The 27,981-nt window shown below is 44.2% G+C and overlaps 1 protein-coding gene across 7 annotated transcripts in view; it reads left to right on the top strand.

Moving 5' to 3' along the window:
- The window catches only part of atp8a2 (ATPase phospholipid transporting 8A2), an 889,999-nt gene that overhangs the window by 142,053 nt on the left and 719,965 nt on the right, over window positions 1-27,981 (top strand). For 2 of the 7 annotated variants that reach the window (XM_070892256.1, XM_070892254.1), the window contains exon 4: window positions 10,438-10,620. The exons of 4 other annotated variants lie outside the window; for them this stretch is intronic. In XM_070892256.1, coding sequence (XP_070748357.1) covers window positions 10,438-10,620 — 183 coding nt within the window. Of the gene's footprint in view, window positions 1-10,437; window positions 10,621-10,851; window positions 10,900-27,981 lie in introns of those variants that run through there. One more of the 7 variants, XM_070892258.1, reaches the window with a different exon arrangement.

Below are 27,981 nucleotides of genomic sequence, written 5' to 3'. Positions count from 1 at the left end.
TTAATCCTGAAAACCACCATGTTGCAGAAGAGGACAGATCCACGGCGGATCATGATGAACCAGACCCTCAGACCGGGGAGGCAGAGGTACATTCACCACGAATTGTCCCCCTATAATGCTGACGGTTGAATTAAATGGACTCCCGGTGTCAATGGAGCTGAATACGGCGCAAGCCAGTCCATTATGAGCAAAAAGACTTCCGAAAAATTATGGTGCAGCAAGGCCTCAAGGCCAGTTTTGACTCCCATTCACACGAGACTGAGAACTTATACAAAGGAACTGATTCCCGTAATCGGCAGTGCTACTGTAAAGGTCTCCTACGATGGAGTGGTGCATAAGCTACCACTCTGGGTGGTACTGGGCAATGGTCCTACGCTGCTCGGCAGGAGCTGGCTGGGAAAGATACACTGGAACTGGGACGACGTCCGAGCGCTCTCGTCCGCTGATGACACTTCGTGTGCCCAGGTCTTAAATAAGTTCCCTTTGCTGTTCGAACCAGACATCGGGAAGTTCCAAGGAGCAAAAGTGCAGATCCACCTAATTCCAGGGGCGCGACCCAGCCACCACAAGGCGAGAGCATTACTGTACATGATGAGAGAAAGGGTAGAGATCGAGCTGGACCGGCTGCAACAAGAGGGCATAATTTCGCCGATCGAATTCAACAAGTGGGCTAGTCCAATTGTTCCAGTCCTTAAGGGAGACGGCACTATCAGCATCTGTGGTGATTACAAAGTAACTATCAATCGTTTCTCCCTGCAGGATTAATACCCACTACCAAAGGCTGACGACCTTTTTGCTACGCTGGTGGAAAGACATTCACGAAGCTGGACTTGACCTCGGCCTACTCAACATGCACAAAGGTCTCTTCATTTATAACAGATACCCGTTTGGAATTCGATCAACGGCGGCGATATTCCAGAGAAACATGGAAAGCTTACTGAAATCAGTCCCGCGCACGGTGGTCTTCCAGGACGACATCTTGGTTACAGGTCGGGACACAGTTGAGCATCTGCAGAACCTGGAGGAGGTTCTTTGTTGGCTCAGGTTGAAATGCTCGAAGTGTGCTTTCCTGGCACCTGAATTGGAGTTCCTGGGGAGAAGAATCGCGGCGGAAGGCATCAGGCCCACCAATTCGAAGACGGAGGCAATCGAAAATGCACCGAAGCCACAGAACATGGCGGAGCTGCAGTCGTTTCTCGGACTCCTGAACTACTTTGGTAACTTCTTACCGGGTCTCAGCACACTGTTAGAACCACTGCACGCCTTGCTGCGTAAAGGAGACAAATGGGTATGGGGCAAAAGCCAAGAAAATGCCTTTGTAAAAGCTAGAAAATTATTATGCTCAAACAAATTGCTTGTGTTGTATGATCCATGTAAGCGTTTGGTACTAGCATGTGATGCATCGTCATATGGCATCGGGTGTGTATTGCAACAGGCTAATGGATCTGGGAAATTGCAACCGGTTGCTTATGCATCCAGAAGTCTGTCGAAGGCTGAGAGAGCCTATAGCATGATTGAAGGGGCAGGGAGGTGTTACTACAGTTGTACAGGGCCTTGGTGAGGCCACACCTGGAGTATTGTGTACAGTTTTGGTCTCCTAACTTGAGGAAGGACATTCATGCTATTGAGGGAGTGCAGCGAAGGTTCACCAGACTGATTCCCGGGATGGCGGGACAGACATATCAAGAAAGACTGGATCAACTGGGCTTGTATTCACTGGAGTTCAGAAGAATGAGAGGGGATCTCATAGAAACGTTTAAAATTCTGACGGATTTCGACAGGTTAGATGCAGGAAGAATGTTCACAATGTTGGGGAAGTCCAGAACCAGGGGTCACAGTCTAAGGATAAGGGGTAAGCCATTTAGGACCGAGATGAGGAGAAACTTCTTCACCCAGAGAGTGGTGAACCTGTGGAATTCTCTACCACAGAAAGTTGTTGAGGCCAATTCACTAAATATATTCAAAAGGGAGTTAGATGTAGTCCTTACTACTAGGGGGATCAAGGGGTATGGTGAGAAAGCAAGAATGGGGTACTGAAGTTGCATGTTCAGCCATGAACTCATTGAATGGCCTACTCCTGCACCTATTTTCTATGTTTCTATGTTTCTATGAAAAAGAAGCATTAGCGTGAGTCTATGGGGTAAAGAAAATGCATCAATATCTGGGCAAAAATTTGAATTGGAAATGGACCATAAGCCACTAATATCCCTGTTTTACAGGAGTGAGGGGATAAATATGAATGTATGGCCCGCATCCAGAGATGGGCGCTCACGTTGTCCACATACAAATACGCCATCTGCCACAGGCCAGGCACACAAAACTGTGCCGATGCTCTCAGTAGGCGGTCATTGCCCACCACAGGGGTGGAAATGGCGCAGCCCGCAGATTTAGTCATGGTTATGGAAGCATTCGTGAGTAAGCAATCACCCGTCACAGCCCGACAGATTAGAACCTGGATGAGCCAGGACCCCTTACTGTCCCTAGTAAAACATTGTGTGCTTCACAGGAGCTGGTCCAGTGTCCCAGTGGAAATGCAGGAAGAAATAAAGCCGTACCAGCAGCGCAAAGATGAAATGTCTATACAGGCAGACTGCCTTCTGTAAGGTAATCGGGTAGTGGTCCCCAAGAAGGGCAGAGACACTTTCATCAGTGACCTCCACAGTACCCACCCAGGCATCGTAATGATGAAAGTGATAGCCAGATCCCACGTGTGGTAGCCCGGTATCGATGCGGACTTAAAGTCCTGTGTGCACAGATGTAACACATGCTCGCAGTTAAGCAATGCACCCAGGGAGGCGCCACTAAGTTTATGGTCGTGGTCCAGGGCCCATGTCGACTATACAGGCCCGTTTTTGGGTAAAATGTTCCTTGTGGTTGTCGATGCGTACTCCAAATGGATTGAATGTGAGATAATGTCGGCAAGCACGTCCACTGTCACCACTGAAAGCCTGCGGGCCATGTTTGCCATGCATGGACTTCCTGATGTCCTCGTGAGCGACAACGGGGCCATGTTTTACCAGTGCCGTGTTCAAAGAGTTCATGACCTGTAACGGGATCAAACATGTTATATCTGCCCCGTTCAAACCAGCATCCAATGGTCAGGCAGAGAGCAGTGCAAACTATCAAGCAGGGCTTGAAGAGGGTAACTGAAGGCTCACTGCAGACTCGCCTATCCCGAGTTCTGCTGAGCTACCACACGAGACCCCACTCGCTCACTGGGATTCCACCTGCTGAACTGCTCATGAAAAGGGCACTTAAGAACAGGCTCTCGTTCGTTCACCCTGGTCTACATGAACAGGTAGAGAGCAGATGGCTTCAACAAAGTACATATGATAGCGCAAATGTGTCACGCAAAATTGAAATCAATGATCCTGTATTTGTATTGAATTATGGACAAGGTCCCAAATGGCTTCCTGGCACTGTTGTGGCCAAAGAGGGGAGCAGGGTATTTTGGGTCAAACTTTCAAATGGACTCATTCACTGGAAACACTTGGACCAAATCAAACACAGATTCACGGACTATCCTGAGCAACCCACCTTGGACCCTACCTTCTTTGACCCCCCAACATACACACCATTGGCAACCGACACCGCGGTTGGTCACGAAGCAGAACTCATCAACCGCAGCAGCCCAGCAGGACTCACCAAACCAGGCAGCCCAGCAAGGCCAGCTGCACAGCAGCCCGGTGAGGGCCCAACAAATGATTCACCAAAACCAGCATTTGCACAGAGATGATCAACCAGGGAAAGAAAAGCCCCAGATCGACTCACCTTGTAAATAGTTAAACTGTTGACTTTGCGGGGGTGGGGCGAGTGCTGTTATGTCTGTAAACTTGTATACCTTATAGAGCCACCAGAGGGCTCATCCCCTGGAGTCCCAAGGGATCCCACAATCCCTTGGGAGCACAGGTACTTAAGGAGGCCTCACAGGCTGGAGAGGCACTCTGGAGACCTGCAATAAATGACTAAGGTCCCACTTTACTTTGAGCTCACAGTATCCAGTCAGATTCTTTATTCATATACAACAGATGATGCGACTATTGGTTGAAAGTTTTAAACCTGATTGTTGCTTATATGGCTGAAACTAACAATAAAATTATTTTCACTGCATGTTAAATTCAGCAACAGTATAAATATCTTTATTACCACGCATTGATATTCCTATGTACTGATTACATTGAGGTACCCAGGTCTGGTCAGATACAAAGGTCCTTGTGTGTGTGGTGTATTTACACAAATTACCTGTAATGTATCTGCGCTTACAGACATAAGATACACATATAGGTCGAGTGATATCTGTAGTGTGAAACAAATTACACAAACTTTCCTAATACTTAAATAATAAACAACGCTTGACTGTTGCAGCCCCCAAGCTAGTTAGTATTTATGCATTTGGAGTGAGATTCCAGGCATGTTTTATACTCAGTAATTTTCACAATATCTCCTAAAATTAAATTTTTCTTCCCTATAGCCACCCACATTGCTTGTGCACGTTTAAAGAGTTACTTACCATTATCCCCAAATGCAGGCATACCTGTTTAAGGTTCCAGATCAAGAGAGTTTTGGTCCCTGCACACAGTGAAGGATAATGAGGCTCTGGAGAAGGTGCAGAGGAGGATCACCAGATTAAGAACTGTGCCCTGAATAAGTGTTAGGCTGTTAACTTTTGAGAAAAGGCTTGGAGGGGACATGATTCAGGTTTCCAAAGTAATGAAGGGATTGGATTCAGTCTGGTTGAGCAGGCTATTTTAAGATGGATTGAAATGGTGGGACTAAAAGCATACAACTAAGCAAAGAGTTAGATCCCAGAAAGTATTTATTTTCACAGTCATCGAATTATAGATGTTCGGATAACAGAGTAAGCCGTTCGGCCTATTGAGTCTGTGGCATCTTTGCTGAAGCAATAGTTCCAGAGTCCCATTTCTTCCTCTGCTTCAATAATTTATCTACTTTTCCCTTAAAAGATGCAGTGGTCTCTGCCTCAACCATTGCTTTGGCAAAGCATTCCATGCTCCCAACAGCCCTCTGTGTAAATAAATGTTTCCTATCTCCTCTCCTTACTCTGTTAACGCCTATTTTAAATTGATGACATTTTGTTACTGACTCGCCTACCAAAGGAAATAGGTTTTTCCCTATTCACTATCAAAATGCTTCATTATTTTAAAAATCCTGATTAAATCTACTCATAGCCTTCTCTGCTCTGGTGGAAACAGTCCCAATATCTCAAGTCTCTCCTCAGAACAATAGTTTCCCATCCCTAGCATAATTTTGATGAATCTACGCTGTCTGCTCTCTTTGGCATGAATGTGCTCTCTTTGGCATGAATGTGCTCTCTTCAATGGGGCACTCTAACTATAGCTTAACTAATGCCTTTGTCCTCTGAAGCAGACTGTCAAATTATTCAGGGGTAAGGCTTTGCTGCACTACTTTAAAAAGGAAATTGATGAGTTCTTAACTAAAAAGGATAAGTTATTGGTTAGATGGGATGATGAGTAATACACTATCATGGTCTCGAAGCACCCTGATTGATTGCTTTAGGGGGTTGGAGAGGAATTTCACAGAGTTTTTTCTAAACTGATCATAAAAGAAAATGTTTATTACCTATCCTGGAAGATTGCATGTTTAAAGGGTGAGAAATTGTTGTATTGTATCTGGATGAGGAGCGATTGATGGGCCTGGTGGTCTTCTCGTGTCCTTTTTGGATATTCATATATAATTTTTTTTATACTAAACATGATATAACAGTGAGATATATTTTATGGTTTGCAGGTTTCATTTGCCATTGCTGGAACTAATTGCTGTGCTGCTGTGTATGTCCTAAAGACCTCACATTTACCCCATCAGCCAACAGTTATTCACTTTGTTCCTGGTCCCTGTGTGACTTTCTCCCACTTGTTTGTCTCCCTCCCAAATACATCTCCCATCTGATTTGTTTCTTTAATTTTTGATCCCATTTTCTTTCATGTTTGTGACCAATGTTTGTGTCTAATGACCAATTAGTGACTGTTATCCTGGGGGTGGGAGGAAGGGAAGTGCACATGGAAGTCAAGATGACATAGGTGAAGAAATATTGAAGCCCAGTTAACCCTCTGTGGCACACTGGAGAATCCAATAATGAGCCAAGTAGATCCATAGTACTCTCGGGTATTGCCAATAATTACCAGACAGACTTTTCTTAATGGAGTTTGGAAGGGTAAATCTGTACTGGTGGCTGGGATTCTTCTCAATCAGTGCAACAACTTTATTATCCAGTGCCCTATAGGTCCTAGCTGGACAAGCAGCAGGAAGCTTATTAGTCCTGTGTTGGTAAACTGCATGGTTTTATTTAGTTAAACTGCAGCAGGACCATCGCATATAGTTGGTAAGTCCTTAAGCCTTGGCCCGTGCACAAAGCTCTCTGGACTTGGTAAGCGGGTATATTATGGTACGAGAGTGTGCACTCCAAATTGGACAAATAGAAACTCTGCCTCTTGTGGATTTCTTGGTAGCTCACTTTGCAGATCTCTAAGCATGATGAGTTTTTATGGATGTTGGACACCTGGCTGACCAAAATAAAAAAAGATCCATTCATTCATGAAATATATTTTCTGTTTATCCAAATGATATTCAGCAAAGATAAGATGCAAGTTAAAGTTTGTTTCCTGTGTGGTAAATTGTCTTACCATGCCAAGGAGAATGATATGATTGGTGGTGTCATATTATCTTCCTATCTTTATTCTCTTCTATTAATTTTACAGAAATGAATCATTAAAACTAAAAGAACAAAGTATAGACCACATTGTAAAAATCTCCATTGCAGCAGATATGGCATTTACTTCAGTGCAAACTTCCCACAGCGGCCAACATGACGGCATTACAGAGGAGGTTTACAGAGCAAACAAATGTTTTGACAGCAAGAGTCCAATATATAAATGGGTTGGGACAGTGTGTCCTATGGACCATCTGATGTCTGAGATGCTTAAATTAAGTTCCACAGAGTAAGCTTTTCTTGGATCATGAACCCTCAGTGCTCCTTTAAATTTATTTCAATCAGAATCTCATTCAATTGAGCCACTGGCACTGAGCAAATGTACTGTATGAAACCCAGTTGACTGACATGCATGGCATTCATTGACAAAATGTAGTTTGCAGCCATGTTTTTAAGAGCACAGTTTACTGGCAAAATCAATTTGTTTTAATTGATTTTAATTTGCCCATTAAACCTCAACAATGCCAAAGGTGAGTTATTTTATCCTCGTGTGTTTTGAACTGCTGGTGTTGCTGATGAGATTATTTATCTTGTAGTAGACATGTTGGTTTGTGCATAAAAAAATCTGTCAAAGATTAACTTTTCATTTGGGATCATGCTGGTCTTTATACTTCTGGACCTCAGTTGGGGAAACTTTTTGGAGTGTTTTTCTGCCATTTGTGCCAATTTTTCTACTATGAATCCCAGTCTTAAAATGGGTGTTGAGACCCAGAGATATTAGACAAATGTATTTGAAGTTTGAAAAGGATGTGTTTGTTTCTCTCTGTTTTATTTTTTGGTTACAATCAAAGTCGCCTCTACTTAAAAGTGATTGATCAGTCTACAGCGTTTTAAAGTTTCCATATGTAGCTTAGCAGAATTACCTTGAATTTGAAGTCTTGTCTCCCTTGATGCATTTGTTTTCTTACGAATATATGAACAATGACAGCCAGGTAAAGACCATCTGGTTCATCGAGCCTATCCCACACAATTATGATACCTTGTGTATCACAACATATACACTCCATCCCACCCAAAACCATGTGATTTCCTGGGAGAGGCCAAAAAACATGAAAAAACCCAGGCCAATTTGGGGGAAAAAAATCTGGGAAATTCCTCTCCGACCCATCGAGGCGATTGAAACTAGTCCAGGAGATCACGCTGGCCTTGAATTCCCTGCAGTATCTACCTTCTGTAAGAGGTGATCTCTGCCGCAGCCAGAAACAAATCCAGATTTTGCTAGGAAGGAATTCAGCGAGTCTGCATCCAGCACTCGAAACAGCAGCTTATTCCAGAGGTCCACTATTCTCTGGGAAAGGAACCACCTCCCGATCTTTAACCTAGATCCAGCCCTATATTTGTGACCCATGGTGCTGCCTAATCTGCTGGAACACCGTCTATTCATTATCTTATACACCTCAATCAGATCCCCCCTCAGTCTACGCTACTCTAAGGTATAGAGTCCCAACTCTTTTGGCCTATCTTGATAACTAAGATGCTTTAGACTTGGACTTAGTCTAGTGGCCCTCTTCTGCACCCTTTCCAGAGCCTCAATATCACCCACCATGTGAGGAGCCCAAAACTGGACACAGTATTCCAAGTGCAGCCCGACTAAGGTCTTGTACAAGGATAAAACAGTACGCCTCGTCTTATACTCAATTATCCTATGGATACATCCTATTTTCTCTAGCTATCGCTGCACGGCATTGCTCATACACCCAGAGGGTGTATGAATGTTGAGCATTTGCCCTGCTCACATGCATAACACTTCACTTATCTAAGGTTATGTATCATTTTCCAGTCTTGAGCCCAATCTCCCAACACGTTGTCCTGCCTGAAGCAGACGAGCACCTTCTACAGTTCTAACACTCACACAGATCTTAGTATCATCTGCAACCCCAACCCCAAAATCCAGACCATTAATAAAAATAGTAAAAAAAACAACAGTCCTAACACTGATCCCTGAGGGACACCACTGGTAACTGGTCTCCAAACAGATCCAGATCCACCTATAACTATTCTTTGCCTGCATCCTGCCAGCCAGTTCTGCATCCAACTCAATATATTTCTACTAATACCAGAGGCTCCGATCTTATAGAGAAGCCTCTTATGCGGCACTTTGTCTACTTAGATTTCCAAAAAGTATTTGACAATGTCTACTACTGGGCTTCCCTGATTCACCAACTTTGTAACTTTTTCAAAAAATACAATGAGATTTGTGAGACATACCTTCTTTTTTACACAGATCTGACCTACTCCCTATTTTTATTTGGTTGCTGGATATTAATGTTTTGTCTTCCTTCCCATAAGCATATTTTATCTGTTCCATTCCTCAGTGGTGGGTGCCTAGTCTAGATTGTGGTGACCTTGGTGATTCCTTTGCCTGGACTGGCCTTATAGTCTTGTTGGGGCCTAGGTTTAATTCAGCCACTAGTTTATATTCAATTTTGTTTATTTGATTCATCATAAGCTTTCAGCATTTTTTTCCCTTGTATTTATCTGTCCTGATGATCTTTCACTGATTTTGTTGGTCTACTTAACCCGTTTCAGCACTGTGTGCATTTTGAAATCCTCAAAACAAGAACTAGCCCAAGGAGACTGGAACTTTCCTGGGTCAGCTTGCGTTCTAAATGCTAATTATGAACCAGTTAAATTCCTGGAATTGTCATTAAACAAATGAAAATAACATGTAAACAGAAAATACTGGAAATATTCAGCAGGTCAGGCAGCATCTGTGGAGAGAAAAACATAGTTAACGTTTCTGGTCTTTCATCAGAACCGTTTTGTTAAAGCGCAGGTGAAATGGAACTGTGGACCAGGGCAATTCTGAGATCTAGTGAGTTGGTGCTGCTGAAGAGAGAGTTTGTTAAAGTTTGTTAATGAGGCGCAGGATCAGTTGTGATGAAAGATAATTTACTTGAAACGTTAACTCTGTTTTTCTACTGTCACCCCTACCACAATATCCTGATGTTTGTCAATGCACTGTACCCATTCAGCAGGCTTATCCAGTTCTCTAAACATTCTCCCCTGCATGTGAATCGCAGATAATACCAGTTGACGACATCGCCTTACAGCCACCATGACAACAGGAAGACATTTGGTCCGGGATGCACATGCATTCAAGGTCCTGACCCCAGCTCCCTCCCATCCTCAGGTGCTGGTCTCCTATTCCCTCTGAGCCCCCGGCCATTGTCCAAAAGTGAACAACCAGTTTAAAAAGAAATTGAGGCATACTTTTGGTGGAAACAAATCATGATCAAGGTAGCTTTAAGTAAGAATGTGATATTTGTAGTTTAAACTCTTAAATGCAACCACTGAAAGGGAGGGGGTGAGGAAATCCTTCTTCTCCCCCGTTTACATGGATTATACCTCCCTTGTAGATATTTTGGAATTAACCCAAATGACTCCTCAAGCTCTGGTCAGGCCGGAAGGCAAAATCACATTTTGAATTGTGAAAATAGAAACTCTCAGGGAAAAGCATAACTGAATAATCTGGATTCCATGCGATTGTACTGACCAAATCTGTGCAGTTTCCTGGAGTGCTCTTTTATTTATACTTAAGAATGCATTGTAAACAAACAGAAAAATGACGGAACAGATTACTGTGTTTCACTGCTAATCCCTTTCAGCTGTCTATCAATTGCTAAATGCTCTTTCTCTGTGCTCTCCCCACTCGCGGTTGTCCAATAATGATGCGCCGGTTCCATCAGAGACATGGCGCTGCTGCTTGGCGCCGGGAACCCAGCCATTAGCCGAGGGGAAGGAGCGCCGCAAAGAGCCTACATTTGGAGGACACGAGCATGCCGCTGACGGCCAGCATAAGCAGTCGACCTCGCCTCGCCGCTACAAGATGTCTTTCTCGAGGAAATCAAAAAAAATCCACTCGTCAGGAGGTGAGTGAGGAAAATCGAAGTGGGTGGGGCATCTTTCATCTGACGGAGTCGGAAATAATTGTATTGTAATACATCACCTTTCATCCGTCTCCGTTTTATTTTTTGTTTAACATTTGCTTTTGGTCGAAGAGGTCGAGCAGTGATGCCTCATCCCGTGCCCCTTTTTCTATTATTAATGTTATCCTTACTACCGATCACCTTGGGTGGCCATCAAACAGTGTTTGTGGGTTGGGTCCGTGCGCAGGGATCATCAGCTAGCTGACATCCTATCTGCACATTGTAAGTGACATTCCGTGTGTTTGACAAATGGCACTCTGGTAGAAATGCTTTGAAATGGTGCAGTGCGTAAGTGTGAGCACCCGAGACAAAAAGACTCGACTTTGATCCGCTTCTGCTGCTTCAGGGCACATACAATTCCCCGACCATCTGTTATCTCTTTTCTACGCCAGGTTTTGTTTCCACTTGCCTTAATTTGTACCTGCTTTGTGTGGTGATGGTGCAGTTGTTTCGATACAACGGAGCGGTATTGTAAGCACATGTCCTAGTTTATATAATAAACTGGTGTTTGCATCCTGAGCCAAATGTCATCGTACTTCGCGGGCAGCATCAAGTCTTTACAGCTAATGAACTGGCCTGTTTTTAGATGTTTCATCTTCATTGTTTACTATTGTATTTTCAATCAAAACAATCGTCAGTGCAGTCCCAGGCTGAACACTAGTATCGAAAAATTTAATCATGAGGAAAGACTGGAGGAACTTGGGCTGCTTATCCTTGAAATAATGTAACTGATGGGGACTTTATACGGGCTTATATAAAATACTAAATTATGTAGAAATGGTAAATTCAGTGCACTACTGTAAGCTATGTCATGAATGTAGGTTCAAACAAAGGCAAGTTTAGGGTAGATAGTGGGAAGTTCTTCATACTAAGAGTGATTAACATCTGGATACAGTAATGGAGGTAAAAACTTTAGTTATTTAATATGATGTACAGTTTTTTTGAGATGGGTGAGCTAAGATGGGCATAATGATCTTGTCTATATTTATCTTGATTCAATTTTGTCTTGGTGTTTTGTAATGCTCCTCTGTGGTGATTACAAAGATTATTACAATGTCTGATTTTTAAAGGTTTAATTAGCATTTCCATACTTTCAATTAGGAATCATTATACCAAAAAAAGGGTTTTCATGAGTCCTGCAATTTGAAGGACTTACTTCAAAATACATGTTGAAGGATTCAATGGCACCATTAGCAATTAGCTGAGATTACTAAGTCTGGTGAATCACAGGGCAAACCCACATCCTACCAGTAATGAGGTTTCAGTTTTGTATCTTTTGGATGTTTTTATCCATTTCCTTTGACTTAACAACCAAGGTGTTAATTTTCTTGCAAACTAAATGGCACATTCGTGGCTTGCTGCTGGTGTATGTCTGTTAATAATAGGGATGATAGTGAGCTGATCAAGTCCGATGTGAGCTGTAGTAAACTCAATTTGAACAGCCTCAAAAACTACCGATATAAAATAATAGATGACTGGTATATAAACACAAAATGCTAGAAATATTCAGCAGATCAGGCAGAATCTATGGAGAGAGAAACAGAATTCACGTTTCAGGCCTTTCATTGATCACCTTTTTCGTTAGAACTAAAATTTTACAAATGCAACAGGTTTTAAGCAAGTACCTCGGCAGAGAAAGGCCGGGGGAGTGGGGAGAAAAGAACAAAAGGGTAGATCTGTAATAGGGTGGAAGGCAAGAGTGTGTAATGACAAAAGGAATGATGACTCCAGGCAAAAGAGAGTGGTAATGAGACAAGTAAAGTGCAATAGATGGGTCTAGAGGAGCTGCAAATGGCAACAGCAGAACCATTACCAGAATCTGCTGTCCAAAAAAATGGAAATAGTGGTTGGGATCTGAAGGTGTAACAGCGGTTTACTTGTGCCTCTTTCAATTTAGTATACTGTATTCACTGCTCACGATGCCATCCCCTCTGCACTGGGGAGACCAAACGCAGATTGGGTGATTACTGTTGAATCCTTAACTCTTAAACATAATCACACGACGCACGTACTGCAAACACAGTCACTCTGTGACCTTCACCTTTATTATCTGCACCAAGGAGTGCTGGCCCTTCAAGGGACCTCCCCTTATATACTTGAATCTCCAGGTAAGGAGTATCTCCCACAAGTACACCCCCTGTGGTCAAGGTGTGCATTTCTAGTAAGTATGTACAGTATGTGGTGGTTACCTGAGGGTTACAATTGTATAAGGGTTACAGTAGTATGCTGGTTACATCTATGACATCACCTCCCCTTCATGTCTTTTTGACTCAAAGATTAAGTCTATCAGGTTGTCGACGTTCTCTCGTGGAGCGCCGCAGTTGAGGCTCTGGTGGCTGAGCCTTGGCGTGCGTTTCTCTCACCTGAGGTGATCCCGGCCTGTCCGGGCTGGCCGCAGGGACTGTGCATGTTGATGATTGTCCTTGTTGCTCGTCCACTGGCAGTGGTGTGGTTGACATCTCATGCTCTTCTTCATGTTCATCGGTGTCTATGCTGAACCTTTTCTTTACTTGGTCCAAGTGTTTGCAGCATATCTGCCCATTATTGAATCTGACCACGATGACCCTGTTTCCCTCTTTACCAATTATGGTGCCCTCCAGCCACTTGGGTCCCAATGCATGGTTAAGTACAAATACCGGATCATCCATTTCTATACACCTCTCCCTTGAGTTACGATCGTGGCACTCGGTTTGGGACTGGTGCTTGCCCTCAACAATGTCTGTCAGGGTTGGGTGGATGAGGGACAGCCGCGTTTTGAGCGTACGTTTCATGAGGAGTTCTGCTGGCGCGATAGGCGGTACTGCAGAGAGGGTCCTTCGATGCGGAGCATGCCTTGCTTTTTATGACTTGGACCGCACGTTCCACCTGGCCATTGGAAGCCAGCTTGAATGGCGCTGTCCGGACATGTTTGATGCCATTACCCGACATAAACTCCTGGAATTCATGGCTGGTGAAACACGGGCCATTGTCGCTGACCAGAATGTCTGGTAAGCCGTGGGTCACGAAAACCGTGCGCAGGCGCTCCACGGTGATGGATGTCGTGCACGTTTTAATATGCACTCGATCCATTTCGAGTATGCATCGACAATTATCAAGAACATTTTTCCCATGAACGGGCCCGCATAGTCCACGTGAGTGCGTGACCAAGGCTTGGTGGGCCAGGGCCACGGGGTGAGCGGGGCCTCCCTGGGGGCGTTGCCCAGCTGGGCACATGTCGTGCACCTGCAAACCCAGTGTTCCAGGTCTGAGTCAATCCCCGGCCACCATACATGTGACCGGGCAATGGCTTTCATTAATACGATGCCAGGGTGCTCGCTGTGGGGCATGACCACTCAGCAGCTGCCCCATAGCAGGCAGTCGGCTTGGATAGAGAGCTCATCCATCCGTCTCTGAAACGGTCTGACCTCCTCGGGGCACGCCCCGTGCATGGGCGCCCAATCCCCAGTCAGGACACATTTCTTTATCGTGGATAGGAGGTGGTCCCTGTTGGTCCAGAGTTTGATCTGGCGGGCTATGATGGAGGAGCCTGCGGTGTCAAAAGCCTCAACGGCCATGACCATCTCAGCGCTTTGCTCCGCCGCCCCCTCGGTGGTGGCAAGGGGAAGCCTGCTGAGCGCATCAGCGCAGTTTTCAGTGCCTGGCCGGTGCTGTATTGTGTAGTCATACGCAGCCATCGCTGTATGCGAGCTGACGCATTTGCATTGACCGCCTTGCTGTCGGACAACAGAGAAGTTAACGGCTTGTGGTCCATTTCTAACTCGAACGGTCTGCCGAAAAGGTATTGGTGCATTTTTTTCACACCATAAACGCAAGCGAGTGCTTCCTTTTCGACCATGCCGTACCCACGCTCTGCCTGGGAGAGCAACCTGGAAGCATAAGCCACCAGTTGGAGTTGTCCGTCTCCATTACCCTGCTGCAATACACACCCAACCCCATATGATGATGCATCGCATGTTAAAATTAGTTTTTTACAGGGGTCATACAACGTTAACAGTTTGTTAGAACAAAGCAGGTTCCGCGCCCTGTTGAAAGCCCGTTCTTGACAGTCCCCCCCCAAAACCATTCGCAACCCTTACGCAGGAGCACGTGTAACAGCTCCAACAATGTGCTTAAGTTCGGCAGGCAGTTCCCGAAATAGTTCAAAAGTCCCAGGAACGATCGCAACTCCGATGTGTTGCCGGGCCGGGGCGCACGACGGATCGCCTCCGTTTTGGATTAGGTAGGCCGGATCCCGTCTGCGGCAACCCTCCTGCCCAAAAGGGAGGAGAGTTGCTGCCTTCAGCCGCAGACCTACCCGGTCCAGTCGGCGTAGCACCTCCTCCAGGTTGTGGAGGTGTTCCTCGGTGTCTCGACCCGTTATTAGGATGTCCTCCTGGAATACGATTGTGCCAGGAATGGATTTCAGCAAGCTTTCCATGTTTCTCTGGAAGATGGCGGCCGCCGAACGGATGCCAAAAGGACACCTGTTGTAGATGAATAAACCCTTGTGCATTGTGATGGTGGTCAGAAGCTTGGATTCTTCAGCCAGTTCCTGAGTCATGTAGGCCGAAGTGAGGTCCAATTTAGTGAACAGCTTGCCACCTGCCAACGTGGCAAAAAGGTCCTCCGCCCTCGGGAGCGGGTATTGGTCCTGCAGGGACACTCGGTTGATGGTGGCTTTGTAGTCACCGCTGATCCTAACCGAGCTGTCTGCTTTAAGCACAGGAACAATGGGACTTGCCCAGTCACTGAATTCAACGGGCGAAATTATGCCCTCTGAGCAGCCTGTCCAGTTCACTTTCAGTTTTCTCACGCATCACATACGGCACCGCTCTGGCTTTGTGGTGCACTGGTCTGGCGTCCGGGGTGATGCGTATAACTACTTTTGTGCCCTTGAACGTTCCAAAACCGGGTTGAAACAGTGACCCGAATTTTTGTAGTACCTGTGAGCATGAGCTTCGCTCCACAGATGAAATGGCGTGCACATCCCCCCCATTTCCAGTTCATCTCAGCTAGCCAGCTCCTTCCCAAAAGCGCAGGGCCATTTCCCGTAACAATCCAGAGTGGCAGCCGATTCTGTGACCCATTGGGTGTTTGTCCGTAGCTGCGTATTAATTTGTTCCAATTTGGGCCTGCTAGCTCTGTGTGGCTATAGTTTCTCAAATTGTTGTGCACTCATGAGGGACTGGCTAGCTCCCGTGTCCAGCTCCATGCGCACCGGGATGCCATTCAATAAAACTTTCATCATGGGTGGCGTTTTGGTGTATGAGCTGTGGACATCAGCCACATGAACCCGCTGAACTTCAGCATCCATGGCTTTACCCCAGACATTGTCCTGCACTGCAAGCCACTCGCCTGATTCCTCTGTTTCATAGATTAGCCTCGCTACTGGCTGTTTGCAAACCCTAGCCAAATGTCCTCTGGCATTACAATTCCTACAGACGAACTGCTGAAATTTGCAGCTTTTCGCATAATGTCTGCCCCCGCATCTCCAGCATTGGCTGAGATTATTGTTCACAAAAGGACTGTCAGCAGGCATTCTTCTCTCATTGTTCCCTTGGTTGTTTCCAAACACTCAGATGGTGGGTGTTGATGGTCCCCTTGATGGCGTGGATTGCCGCTCCCCTTTCCATTGTCCCTGTCGGGGGCCCACCTTAGAGTCGGTTTCAGCTTGGGCAGTTACAAAATGCCTTTGTCTGACTGCGAGATCTTGAGCCAAGTTTATCATGTTAATTCCTTGGTCCGTCACCACGTTGGACCCAGGACTACTTGCGTAAATTAGCTTGGTCTCTTCTTCGCCTGCTATGAAAGTTTGAGCTATCAGTGCTGCCCCTTCTAGAGTTAAGTCCTTGGTCTCTATGAGATTCCTGAAGATCCCGGCATGGCTAATGCCCTCAATGAAAAAATCCCTTAACATCTCCCCCCTGCAGGCGTCTGAGAACTTAGAGGCTGGCCAAGCGGCGCAAGTCTGCCACGAAATCCGAGATGTTTTGCCCTTCCCGATGTCGGTGTGTGTAGAACCGGTGCCGGGCCATGTGTATGCTGCTTGCCGGTTTTAAGTGTTCGCTGATCAGCTGGCTGAGCTCTTCAAAAGACTTGTCGGCCGGTTTGTGGGGTGTGAGCAGGTCCTTCATCAGCGCATACATTTTTGTCCCGCAGCTTGTTAGTAGATGCGCCCTCCGCTTGTCCGCCGCATCCTCTCCCAGCCAGTCCTTCGTGACAAAGGTCTGTTGGAGTCTCTCCAGTCTTCACCCACACAGTAATGTTCCTCTGAGTTACCGGTGGCCATCCTCTGGGTTCAGTGATTTCCGTTTCCCGTCGTCAGGTGTTGAGTCCTTAACTCTTAAACATAATCACACGAGGCACGTACTGCAGATACAGTCACTCTGTGACCTTCACCTTTATTACCTGCACCAAGGAGTGCTGGCCCTGCAAGGGACCTCCCCTTATATACCTGAATCTCCAGGTAAGGAGTGTCTCCCACAAGTACACCCCCTGTGGTCAAGGTGTGCAATTCTAGTAAGTATGTACAGTATGTAGTGGTTACCTGAGGGTTACAATTGTATAAGGGTTACATACATGACACTTACTTTGCTGCGCACCTCCGTTCAGTATGCAAGTGTGACCCAAGCTTCCGGTCACCTGTCACTTTAATTCACTGTTCCACCCCTACTCTGACCTCTGTCCTTGCCCCCATACCATCATCATCATCATCATCATCATGGGCAGTCCCTCGGAATCGAGGAAGACTTGCTTCTACTCCCAAAGTGAGTTCTTTGATGGCTGAACAGTCCGATATGAGAGCCACAGACATTCGTCGAGGGAAGGGGTCGTTGGGGCTGGTTTGCCGTGTGCTCCTTCTGCTGTCTGCGCTTGGCCTCTTCATCTCTTTGCGTTGGGGCTCGACGCCCTCCTGGATGTACTTTCTCCACCTCGGGCGGTCTTCGGCCAGGGTCTCCCAGGTGTCAGTGGTGATGTCGCACTTTACCAGGGAGGTTTTGAGGGTGTCCTTACAGCGTTTCCGCTGTCCTCCTTTGGCTCGATTACCATGAAGGAGCTCCGCATAACACATTTGCTGAGGGAGTCTCGTATCTGGCATGCGAGCTGTGATCGAGTGTGGTCAGTGCTTCAATACTGGGGATGTTAGCCTGGTCGAGGACACTGATGTTGGAACGCCTGTCCTCCCAGGGGATTTGCAGGATCTTGCGGAGACACCGTTGGTGATATATCTCCAGCGACTTGAGGTGCCTTCTATACATCGTCCATGCCTCAGATCCATACAGGAGGGTAGGTATTACTACAGCCCTGTAGACCATGAGCTTGGTGGTAGATTTGAGGGTCTGGTCTTCAAATACACTTTTCCTCAGACGGCCGAAGTTGCACTGGCGCACTGGAGGCGATATTGAATCTCCGCATCAATGTCTGCCTTTGTTGATAAGAGGCTCCCGAGATATGGGAAATGGTCCCCAGGGCCGTGCCGTGGATCTTGATGATTGGAGGGCAGTGCTGTGCGGCGGTGACAGGCTGGTGGAGGACCTTTGTCTTACGGATGTTAAGCAGAAGGCCCATGCTTTCATATGCCTCAGTGAATACATTGACCATATCCTGGAGTTCAGCCTCTGAATGTACACAGATGCAGGCATCGTCCGCATACTGCAGCGCCATGACAGAGGTTGGGGTGATCTTGGACCTGGCCTGGAGGCGGCGTCGGTTAAACAGCTTGCCTCCAATGAAGCCCAACGGGAACTCTGAACAGTACCTTATCTTTCGATTTGGCACTTTACAACCGTCCGGACTCTGCATCAAATTCAACAATTTCACATCATTTTCTTTTCCTTTCCTTTTTTCCCCCCTTCTCCACCTCTGTGTACTAGCTAGAAACCTGTTATATCTAACATTTTCCAGTTCTGATGAAAGGTCACGACCTGAAACGTTAACTCTGTTTCTCTCATATAAAAACAGAAAATGCTGGAAATCCCAGCAGGTCAGGCAGCATCTGTAGAGAGGAAGCAAAGTTAACATTTCTGGTCGATGACCCTCCTGACCTGTTGAGTATTTCCGGCATTTTCTGTTCATATTTCAGATTTTCAACATTCACAGTAATATCTGACTTGGTGTGTTATAAAGGTGCAATATACTTTGAATTTTCAGCTGGGTAATTTGATTGCTGTCTGATTTTTGTTTGTTTTAACCAGGGAATGGGGAATAAAGTTGGGTACAGAATTTTCTTTAAATGTTATTGCTGAAGTCCATGTCTTTTACCAAGGTTGGGTGGTGGTAGTGGATGAAACAGGATGGGATGTTGTTTTAGAGAGAGAACGTGTATTATACAGATTTTTCTTAGGCATTCCTTCGTATCGAGGATGACTTGCTTCCACACCAAAAAGGGATGAGTTCACAGGTGTTTCAATGAAGGGCCTGATGTTCCAGGTCCCGAACTACATATTGAAGGGTGGAAGATGCCTGTGCGTGGATTTTTTTAACGTGTGGTGGCCGTTGCACACGAGCCACCACACGGGCTTGACGGAGCTCGATCCTGGTCCAGTGGCAAGGGTTATCCAAGACGGCTGGAGATCAGCTCTGTTGCACGGACCTAGTGCGCACGTATATCACAGTGTGGGCTGGCCTGTGCTGCCCCTGGGCCCTTGATTCTTCTGGGCTCCAAACTCGCGCCTTTCCTGGGCCTTGATCACGTTGCTCTACAATCTCTCGCCGCTCCTTTGCCCCGATCTCGCCGCTCCTCTACTGTTTGGAGCGTGGGCAGATACATCAGGAGAGGCAGCAATCAGTGACTTGGATTTTGGTGATGTCCAATCCAGTCGCCCTTCTCGAAGTTGTCGCCCTCCTGCACCAGCTCGCGCTGCTCCCTGAAGTGGCCTGCCTCCACGTTGCTCCAGGGCCACCGCACCTCCGCTCCTTTTATGGCCCCGATCTGCGGCTGGTAGTTTCTTCCAGGTCGGGGCCTCCACGCTGCAGATACCGATCCAATCGTAGCATTTTTATCGCCCCATCAATTCTGTTCCAACTGTTCAGAGTGATGTCCTGAGTTGAATATGATTCACCCTCTCTCAAAGAAAAATGTAGTTGAACAAGTGTATTACTAAATAAAAATGGAACTGCATGCACAAGCAGGTACTAACATGCCCACTGGCATGAGAGGCAAATGTTGCTCCTTTTTTTAAAGGTAGCAAAAATGAACAGAAATTTACAATCCAATGAGTTTGATGAAAATTGTGGGTGCACTTTTGGAAAACTTTATTAATGAGAAAAATATGGAGCAACTGGATAAAAATAAAATATAGCCAAAATGTTTTCATGAAAGGAAGATATTGCCAATCTAATTTACTGTTTTTTGTGTGTGACAAAGGAACTTAAGGCAATGCACTTGGATTTCAGTAAGGCCTTTGATACAGTTTCTATGGAAAGGGTGGCACTAAAAATAAAGAAAGCGGGCATCAGAGTTAATTCCATATTTTAAAATATATTTAGAATTGGTCTATATTGATTGTGTGTAATTTTACAGATATACTCATTATATCTGACTGAAAATTGTTGGAAACATTTTTAAGATAGCACAGTTAAGTTATGGGTAACTTTTTAAAAATGAAAAAAAAACTTGCATTTATAGAACGACTTTTCACAACTCCATGACGTCCCAAACTCTTCATAAGCCAGTGAAGTACTTTTTTTTTTGAAGTGTCGATACAGTTGTGTAATACTTGTTGATCCTCCCTCAAAACTAAGTTCATGTTCGAAACTTTAGTACTATATTCGTTGGTTCCTGACAGCAGGTAGCTAAAAGGATTTTCCAAAAATATTTTGAGCGATTTTATTGTTTGTTTTTTCTTCCTTGTTGATTTTGTAGCTGCATGACACCTGATTGGTTTTCCAACCTGCTTGGTTTTTGTTCATTGGTATGTTTTCTACCTGTTAAGTAACATTTTGGATAATTAGCATTGTTCAGTTAAGCATTGTGCTGTTTTTACATGAATATGATAACGAGCTAATTGTATATCATACTTGCTTAATTTGCATGTGTGACATTCTGACAAGCCAAAATCAGACCCTTTTGGGCTTTCATCTAAATTCTCTGCCAATCACTATTATCAATGCTTTGTAAATCATTTAGGGGAAAAAAACACTGGATAAATAATTCTCAGAACAGGACTGAGAGCTATAAAATAGGTACAAATGATCAAATACTCCTTCAGTGCACAATAGTTTGTGTGCTGTTGGGACCATTGATGAATCATCTATAGAATGTGACTGATAGAGAGTGGTTTGTAATGTTGAAATTTTGCTCCTTTTTGTTTTCTTTATGGTCAAGGAGAGATTTTAGAGAAGGGTGACCTGTGGTTGGTTGCTTCCTTTTGGAAATCCAATGGCTTGAGTACAATTCATGACCGAGCAAGTGGTGCATCAGCTGCTAAGGACTTGGCCTTTTCCAATTCCACACTTGCTTTTCTCACATATTTGCTTTTGTTTTATCATTCTGTAGGACAGATTTACAGTTTGTGTTATAACATAGTCTTTACATCCTTTGCTATGTTTAATAATAGCAACAGCTTTGTCAGACATTGGCTTTAAACAAATTAACCGATAATAATACAATGCTAAAGGAATGTGGTATGTGGAAATTCCCTTTTGAAGATATTGGGGTGGAAAAATTGCAGACGGAGGCTTCCTTTTGGACGAACGCCTCTGACCTGAAAACATTTTACGAAAATACCTGGTGGTCCTGGAGGAACGTGGGAGGCCTCCATTTGCTGTGCAGCATACGGGAACATGTCTTCCAGGTACGTATTCGTATCCTGGAATCACGTGGGTGTGGACCACCAATCACCTATTTGGTGTTCATAATAATGGAAGCTCTTGTTTGTATGAGCTCCCATTACTATCAATGAGAATACCTCCCAAAACGAGAAACATAGCACAATAAATTTAAAAAAAAAACACCTCACATATTTAAAATTAATTGAAATGAAATGTTTTAGAAAAATAAATATTTTTTAGAATTTTTTTAATGTAATTTTAATAGGGTTAAAAATAAACTTGCCTTAATGGACAGGGTTTTTAATATAAAAATGCGTGATTAAATTTCATTTTTCTGTTTTAAAACTTACACTGGTAAAAGAGTTTGAAGGACATTCGCTGGGCAAGAGTTGGGCAAATACTCCAATCTCTGATCCACAGATGTCCTTCCTGCGGGGATGCGTGCGATCTGTCAAATTGACAACGCAGGAGCCGGTTCTCGCTGCATGTGCATCGCGCACCGAGAACCGGCATTTGCAAGTCTTCGGCTGCAAGCGCATAACGTACACACCCGGCGAGGCAGCAATTTTCGGCCTATTAATGTGTTCTTTCGACTTCATGGAAGATTATCATTTCTGAACTCTGCTGAGGAGCTTACAGGTTCAGATGTCCAACAAAGTACATGGATCTGTGGCTTGGCACTTCACATTTTCATAACTTATTTGTCCTGTTACTTTCGGCTGTAATGAAATGGATACAAATAGTCAACCAAGCGTAGGTGATTAATATGTTCTTGGCAATAGAATAGTTATCAATATTATAATTTCTATCAAGAGCTAGGTTTACTATTTATGTGGAAAGTAAGCTCGACCTGAAAAATTATTGTAAAAAGACTATCCTATTGCATATTCACTGTGACTGAATAGTGCACTGGATTACAATAGTCCTTCCTGCTCAGAAAAGAACTTTATAATTACATAGTGCCCTTTAATGTAGAAAATGCCCAGAGATGTTTGATAGAAGAGGAGCAAAATGGACTGTGTGCTTTTGAGGGAGATTTAGGAGAGGTGACTGAAAACATGTTTGAAAAGATGAATTTTGAGAAGACCTTCAAAGGTGGAGAGAGAAAGAGTGAAGTGTTGCGATCTGAGAAGAAGTTTCAGAGAGAGGCTGAATGTTATGCCACCAGGGATATGCACAGAAAGGCCGAGTTGAACAGATGGAATGCAAGTCTCTGTCCTGGCTGAACTGGTCTTGAATGAAAATTTGAGACAATTTGTGCCTACTGGACTTGTGTTTACTGTATGAAGCTGATTAATATTTACATTGGTGACAAATGTAACTGTTTACCAGAATCTGGACTAATGAAATGGATGGAATAAGGAGATTAAATTTAATGGACCAGATTTTGCTATAGAAATAATAGCAAGGCTAACGGTGCTCACCATTTATTGAAGTGGACATCAACTTGCGGTGACTGCACATGTACAGTTAGATGCAGAAATCAGGAAGTTGCTGTCCAAGTTGCCCTGCTTCTCCAGAAGCCGCACTATAATGGTATCTTGAGAGACTTGGCATTGATATACATGCAACGGTGTGAGGTTGCTGTACTTATTATACTCACTAAACTTGCCAGATAAAGTTAGGGTTTGTCCATTCCAGTATAAGTAATCTTTCAATGGTGTGCTAAGTATTAATTACTGCCAAACAACCTCTGTGACAAGTATAAACCAAGAAATAGTGGGGGCTTGTAAAAAGGGAACAGCAATAATGTGTGATTTTAACCTCCATATTGATTAGACAAATCAAATTGGTCAGGGTAGCCTTGAGGAGGATTCATAGAGTGCATAAGGGACGGGTTCCTTGAGCAGTATGTAATAGAACCCACCAGGGGGCAGGCTATTTTCGATCTGGTCCTGTGTAATGAGACAGGATTAATAAACAATCTCCTAGTAAAGGATCCCCTTGGAATGAGTGATTGATTATAGCATGATTGAATTTCAGATTCAGATGGAGGGTGAGAAAGTTGGATCTCTAACCAGCGTACTAAGCTTAAATAAAGACTATGAAGGTATGAGGGCAGAGTTGGCTAAAGTGGACTGGGAAAATAGATTACAGTGTAGGATGGTTGATGAATAGTGGTGTACATTTAAGGAGATATTTCACAACTCTCAAGAAAAACATATTCCAGTGGGGAGGAAAGGGTGTAAAAGAAAAGATAGCCATCCGTGGCTAATTAAAGAAATAAAGGATGGTATCCAATTTTTAAAAACAAGGGCATACAAAGTGGCCAAAACTAGTGGGAGGACTGAAGATTTGGAAGCTTTTAAAAGCCAGCAAAGAATGACTAAAAAACTGATTAAGAAAGAGAAGGTAGACTATGAAGGTCAACTAGCATGAAATGTAAGAACAGATAGCAAGAGTTTCTATAGGTATAGGAAAAGAAAGAGTGGCTAAAGTAAATGTTGGTCCCTTAGAGGACGAGACCAGGGAATTTAGTAATGGGGAACATGGAGATGTCAGAAACTCTGAACAAATATTTTGTATCAGTCTTTACGGTAGAGGACACTAAAAATATCCCAACAGTGGATTGTCAAGGGGCTATGGGGGTTGGGTGGGGGAGGAACTTAAACACAATCACTAAGGAGGTGGTACTCAGTAAGATAATGGGACTAAAGGCAGATAAAGCCACTGGACCTGATGGCTTGCATCCTAGGATCTTAAGAGAAGTAGCGGCAGGAATAGTGGATACATTGGTTGTAATTTACCAAAATTCCCTGGATTCTGGGGAGATCCCAGCAGATTGGAAAACTGCAAATGTAACGCCCCTATTTTTTTTTAAAAAAAAGGAGCAGTCAAAAAGCGGGAAACTATAGACAAGTTAGCCTAACGTCTGTGGTTAGGAAAATGGAGTCCATTATTAAAGAAGCAGTAGCAGGACATTTGGAAAAGTAAAATTCAGTCAGACAAAGTCAGCATGGATTTATGAAGGGGATGTCATGTTTGACAAATTTGCTGGAATTCTTTGAGGATATAATGAACAGGGTGAATAAAAGGGAAGCAGTGGATGTGATGTATTTGGACTTCCAGAAGGCATTTGACAAGGTGCCACATAAAAGGTTACTGCACAAGATAAAAGTTTACAGGGTTGGGGGTAATATATAAGCACGGATAGAGGATTGGCTAACTAATAGAAAACAGAGTCGGGATAAATGATTCATTCTTGGGTTGGCAATCAGTAACTAGTGGTGCTGCAGAGATGAGTGCTGGGACCCCAACTATTTATAGTCTATATTAACGACTTGGATGAAAGGGCCGAGTGTAACGTAGCCAAGTTTGCTGACGATACAAAGATGGGAGGAAAAGCCAAGTATGAGGAGAACACAAAAAACCTGCAAAAGGACATAAACAGGCTAAGTGAGGGCAAAGACTTGGTAGATGGAGTATAATGTTGAAAAGTGTGAGGTCATGCACTTTGGCAGAAAAAAAATCGAAGAGCAAGTTATTATTTAAATGGAGAAAAATTGCAAAGTGCTGCAGTACAATGGGATCTGGGGGTCCTGGTGCATAAAACACAAAAGTTTGGTATGCAGGTACAGCAAGTGATCAGGAAGGCCAAGGGTATCTCATCCTTTATTGCAAAGGGGATGGAGTATAAAAGCAGGGAAGTTTTGCTGCAGTTATACAAGGTATTGGTGAGGCCACACCTGGAATACTGTGTGCAGTTTTGGTTTCCATATTTACAAAAGGATATACTTGCTTTGGAGGTAGTTCAGAGAAGGTTCACTAGGTTGATTCCAGAGATGAGGGGTTGACTTATGAAGGTTGAGCTGGTTGGGCCTCTACTCATTGGAGTTCTGAAAGGTGATCTTCTCAAAACGTATAAGAATGAGGGGGCTTGACAAGGTGGATGCAGAGAGAATTTTTCCACTGATGGGGGAGACTAGAACTAGGGGGCATAATCTTAGAATAAGGGGCCGACCATTTAAAACTGAGATGGAGGAATTTCTTCTGAGGATTATAAATCTGTGGAATTCGCTGCTTCAGAGCTGTGGAAGCTGGTTCATTGAATAAATTTAAGACAGAGATGGACAGTTTCTTAACCAAAATGGCTTTAAGTGTCTCTTTTTTTTGCTGCTGGCTTTTAGTGTTTCTTGCAAATTTATTTTTCTTAAAGTTTTATTTTTTTTTAAAAAGCAGGGGGGAAGCGGGACATGCTGTTTTATTATTTAGGGAGCTAGGAGATAAATTTAAAAAGTAGGACCTCAAAAGTAGTAATCTCAGGATTGCTACCAGTGCCATGTGCTAGTCAGAGTAGGAATCGCAGGATAGCTCAGATGAATACATAGCTTGAGGAGTGGTGCAAAAGGAAGGGATTCAAATTCCTGGGACATTGGAACCGGTTCTGGGGGAGGTGGGACCAGTACAAACCGGACGGATTGCACCTGGGCAGGACCAGAACCAATGTCCTCTGGGGAGTGCTTGCTAGTGCTGATGGGGAGGAGTTAAACTAACATGCCAGGGGGATGGGAACCTATATAGGGAGACAGGGAAATAAAATGGAGACAGAAGTAAAAGATAGAAAGGTTGTTAGATCTCTTAATTTCCAATGAAATACGAACTCCGGTTGTAGTTTTAATGTAACTTTATTTTGGCAGCAGCAACAAGCTTCTGGCTTTAAGCCAGACCTTTGTCCTTCTGAGACCACATGGTCAAAATGGCTGCACTTATACCTGGTTCAATTTACAGAAAAGAACTCGCCACTTTTGACCTTATTGGCTCATTTGATAGTCTTTTAACCTTTAATTGGCTCGCTACCCAAAGGTCCTAAAATGTCAAGTTGATTGATGACTTAATGCAATGTGCTCAGTCGCACGTAGACATGGGAGTCTGTGTTTTCTCGACCTGTCTAAATGCAGCCTGTTTGAATTCTCTATCAAAGGTGAATAGTAAAAGTGGAGGGCAGAGAAACCCAAGGCAAAAATCAAAAAGGGCCACATTACAGCAAAATTCTAAAGGGGCAAAGTGTGTTAAAAAGACAAGCCTGAAGGCTCTGTGCCTCACTGCGAGGAGTATTCGGAATAAGGTGGACGAATTAACTGTGCAGACAGCAGTTAACGAATATGATGTAACTGGCATCATGGAGACATGGCCCCAGGGTGACCAAGGCTGGGAATTCAACATTTGGGAAGGATAGGCAGAGAGGAAAAGGAGGCGGGGTGGCATTGCTGGTTAAAGAGGAAATTAATGCAATAATAATGAGGGACATTATCCTGGATGATGTGGAGCTGTGGAATACCAAAGGGCAGAAAACACGAGTGGGAGTTGTGTACAGACCACCAAGCAGAAGTAGTGAGGTTGGGGACAGCATCAAACAAGAAATAAGGGATGTGTGCAATAAAGGTACTGCAGTTATCATGGGCGATTTTAATCTACATATAGATTGGGCTAACCAAAATGGTAGCAATACAGTGGAGGAGGATTTCCTGGAGTGTATTAGGGATGGTTTCCTAGACCAATATGTTGACGAACCACCTAGAGAGCTGGCCATCCTAGACTGGGTGATGTGTAATGAGAAGGGACTAATTAGCAATTTTGTTGTGCGAGGTCCCTTGGGGAAGAGTGAACATAATATGGTAGAATTCTTTATTAAGATGGACAGTGACAGTTAATTCGGAAACTAGGGTCCTGAACTTGAGGAAAGGTAACTTCGACGGTATGAGACGTGAATTGGCAAAGGATACTTAAAAGGGTTGATGGTGGATAGGCAATGGCAAACATTTAAAGATCATATGGATGAACTTCAACAATTGTACATCCCTGTCTGGAGTAAAAATAAAACTGGGAAGGTGGCTCAATCATGGCGAACAAGGGAAATTAAGGATAGTGTTAAAACCAAGGAAGAGGCATATAAATTGGCTAGAAAAAGCAACAGACCTGAGGACTGGGAGAAATTTAGAATTCAACAGAGGAGGACTAAGGCTTTAATTAAGAGGGGGAAAATAGAGTATGAGAGTAAGCTTGCAGGGAACATAAAAACTGACTGCAAAAGCTTCTATAGATATGTAAAGAGAAAAAGATTAGTGAAGACAAACGTGGGTCCCTTGCAGTTGGATTCAGGTGAATTTATAATGGGGAACAGACCAATTGAACAAATACTTTGGTTCTGTCTTTACGAAGGAAGACACAAATAACCTTCCGAATGTACAAGGGGACAGTGGGTCGAGTGAGGAGGAGAAACTGAAGGATATCCTTATTAGGCGGGAAATTGTGTTGGGGAAATTGATGGGATAGAAGGCTGATAAATCCCCGGGGCCTGCTAGTCTGCATCCCAGAGTACTTAAGGAAGTGGCCCTAGAAATAGGGAATGCATTGGTGATCATTTTCGATAAGTTTGTCGACTCTGGATCAGTTCCTTTGGACTGGAGGGTAGCTAATGTAACACCACTTTTTTTTTTAAAAAAAAGGAGGGAGAGAGAAAACGGGTAATTGTAGACCGGTTAACCTGACATCAATAGTGGGGAAAATGTTGGAATCAATCATTAAGGATGAAATAGCAGCGCATTTGGAAGG

This window comes from Pristiophorus japonicus, chromosome 10 (genome assembly GCF_044704955.1).
Source record: "Pristiophorus japonicus isolate sPriJap1 chromosome 10, sPriJap1.hap1, whole genome shotgun sequence".
NCBI classification, from domain to species: Eukaryota; Metazoa; Chordata; class Chondrichthyes; family Pristiophoridae; genus Pristiophorus; species Pristiophorus japonicus.
The sequence above is the reverse complement of the archived record's forward strand: the minus strand, read 5'-3'. Positions and strand labels throughout refer to the sequence as shown.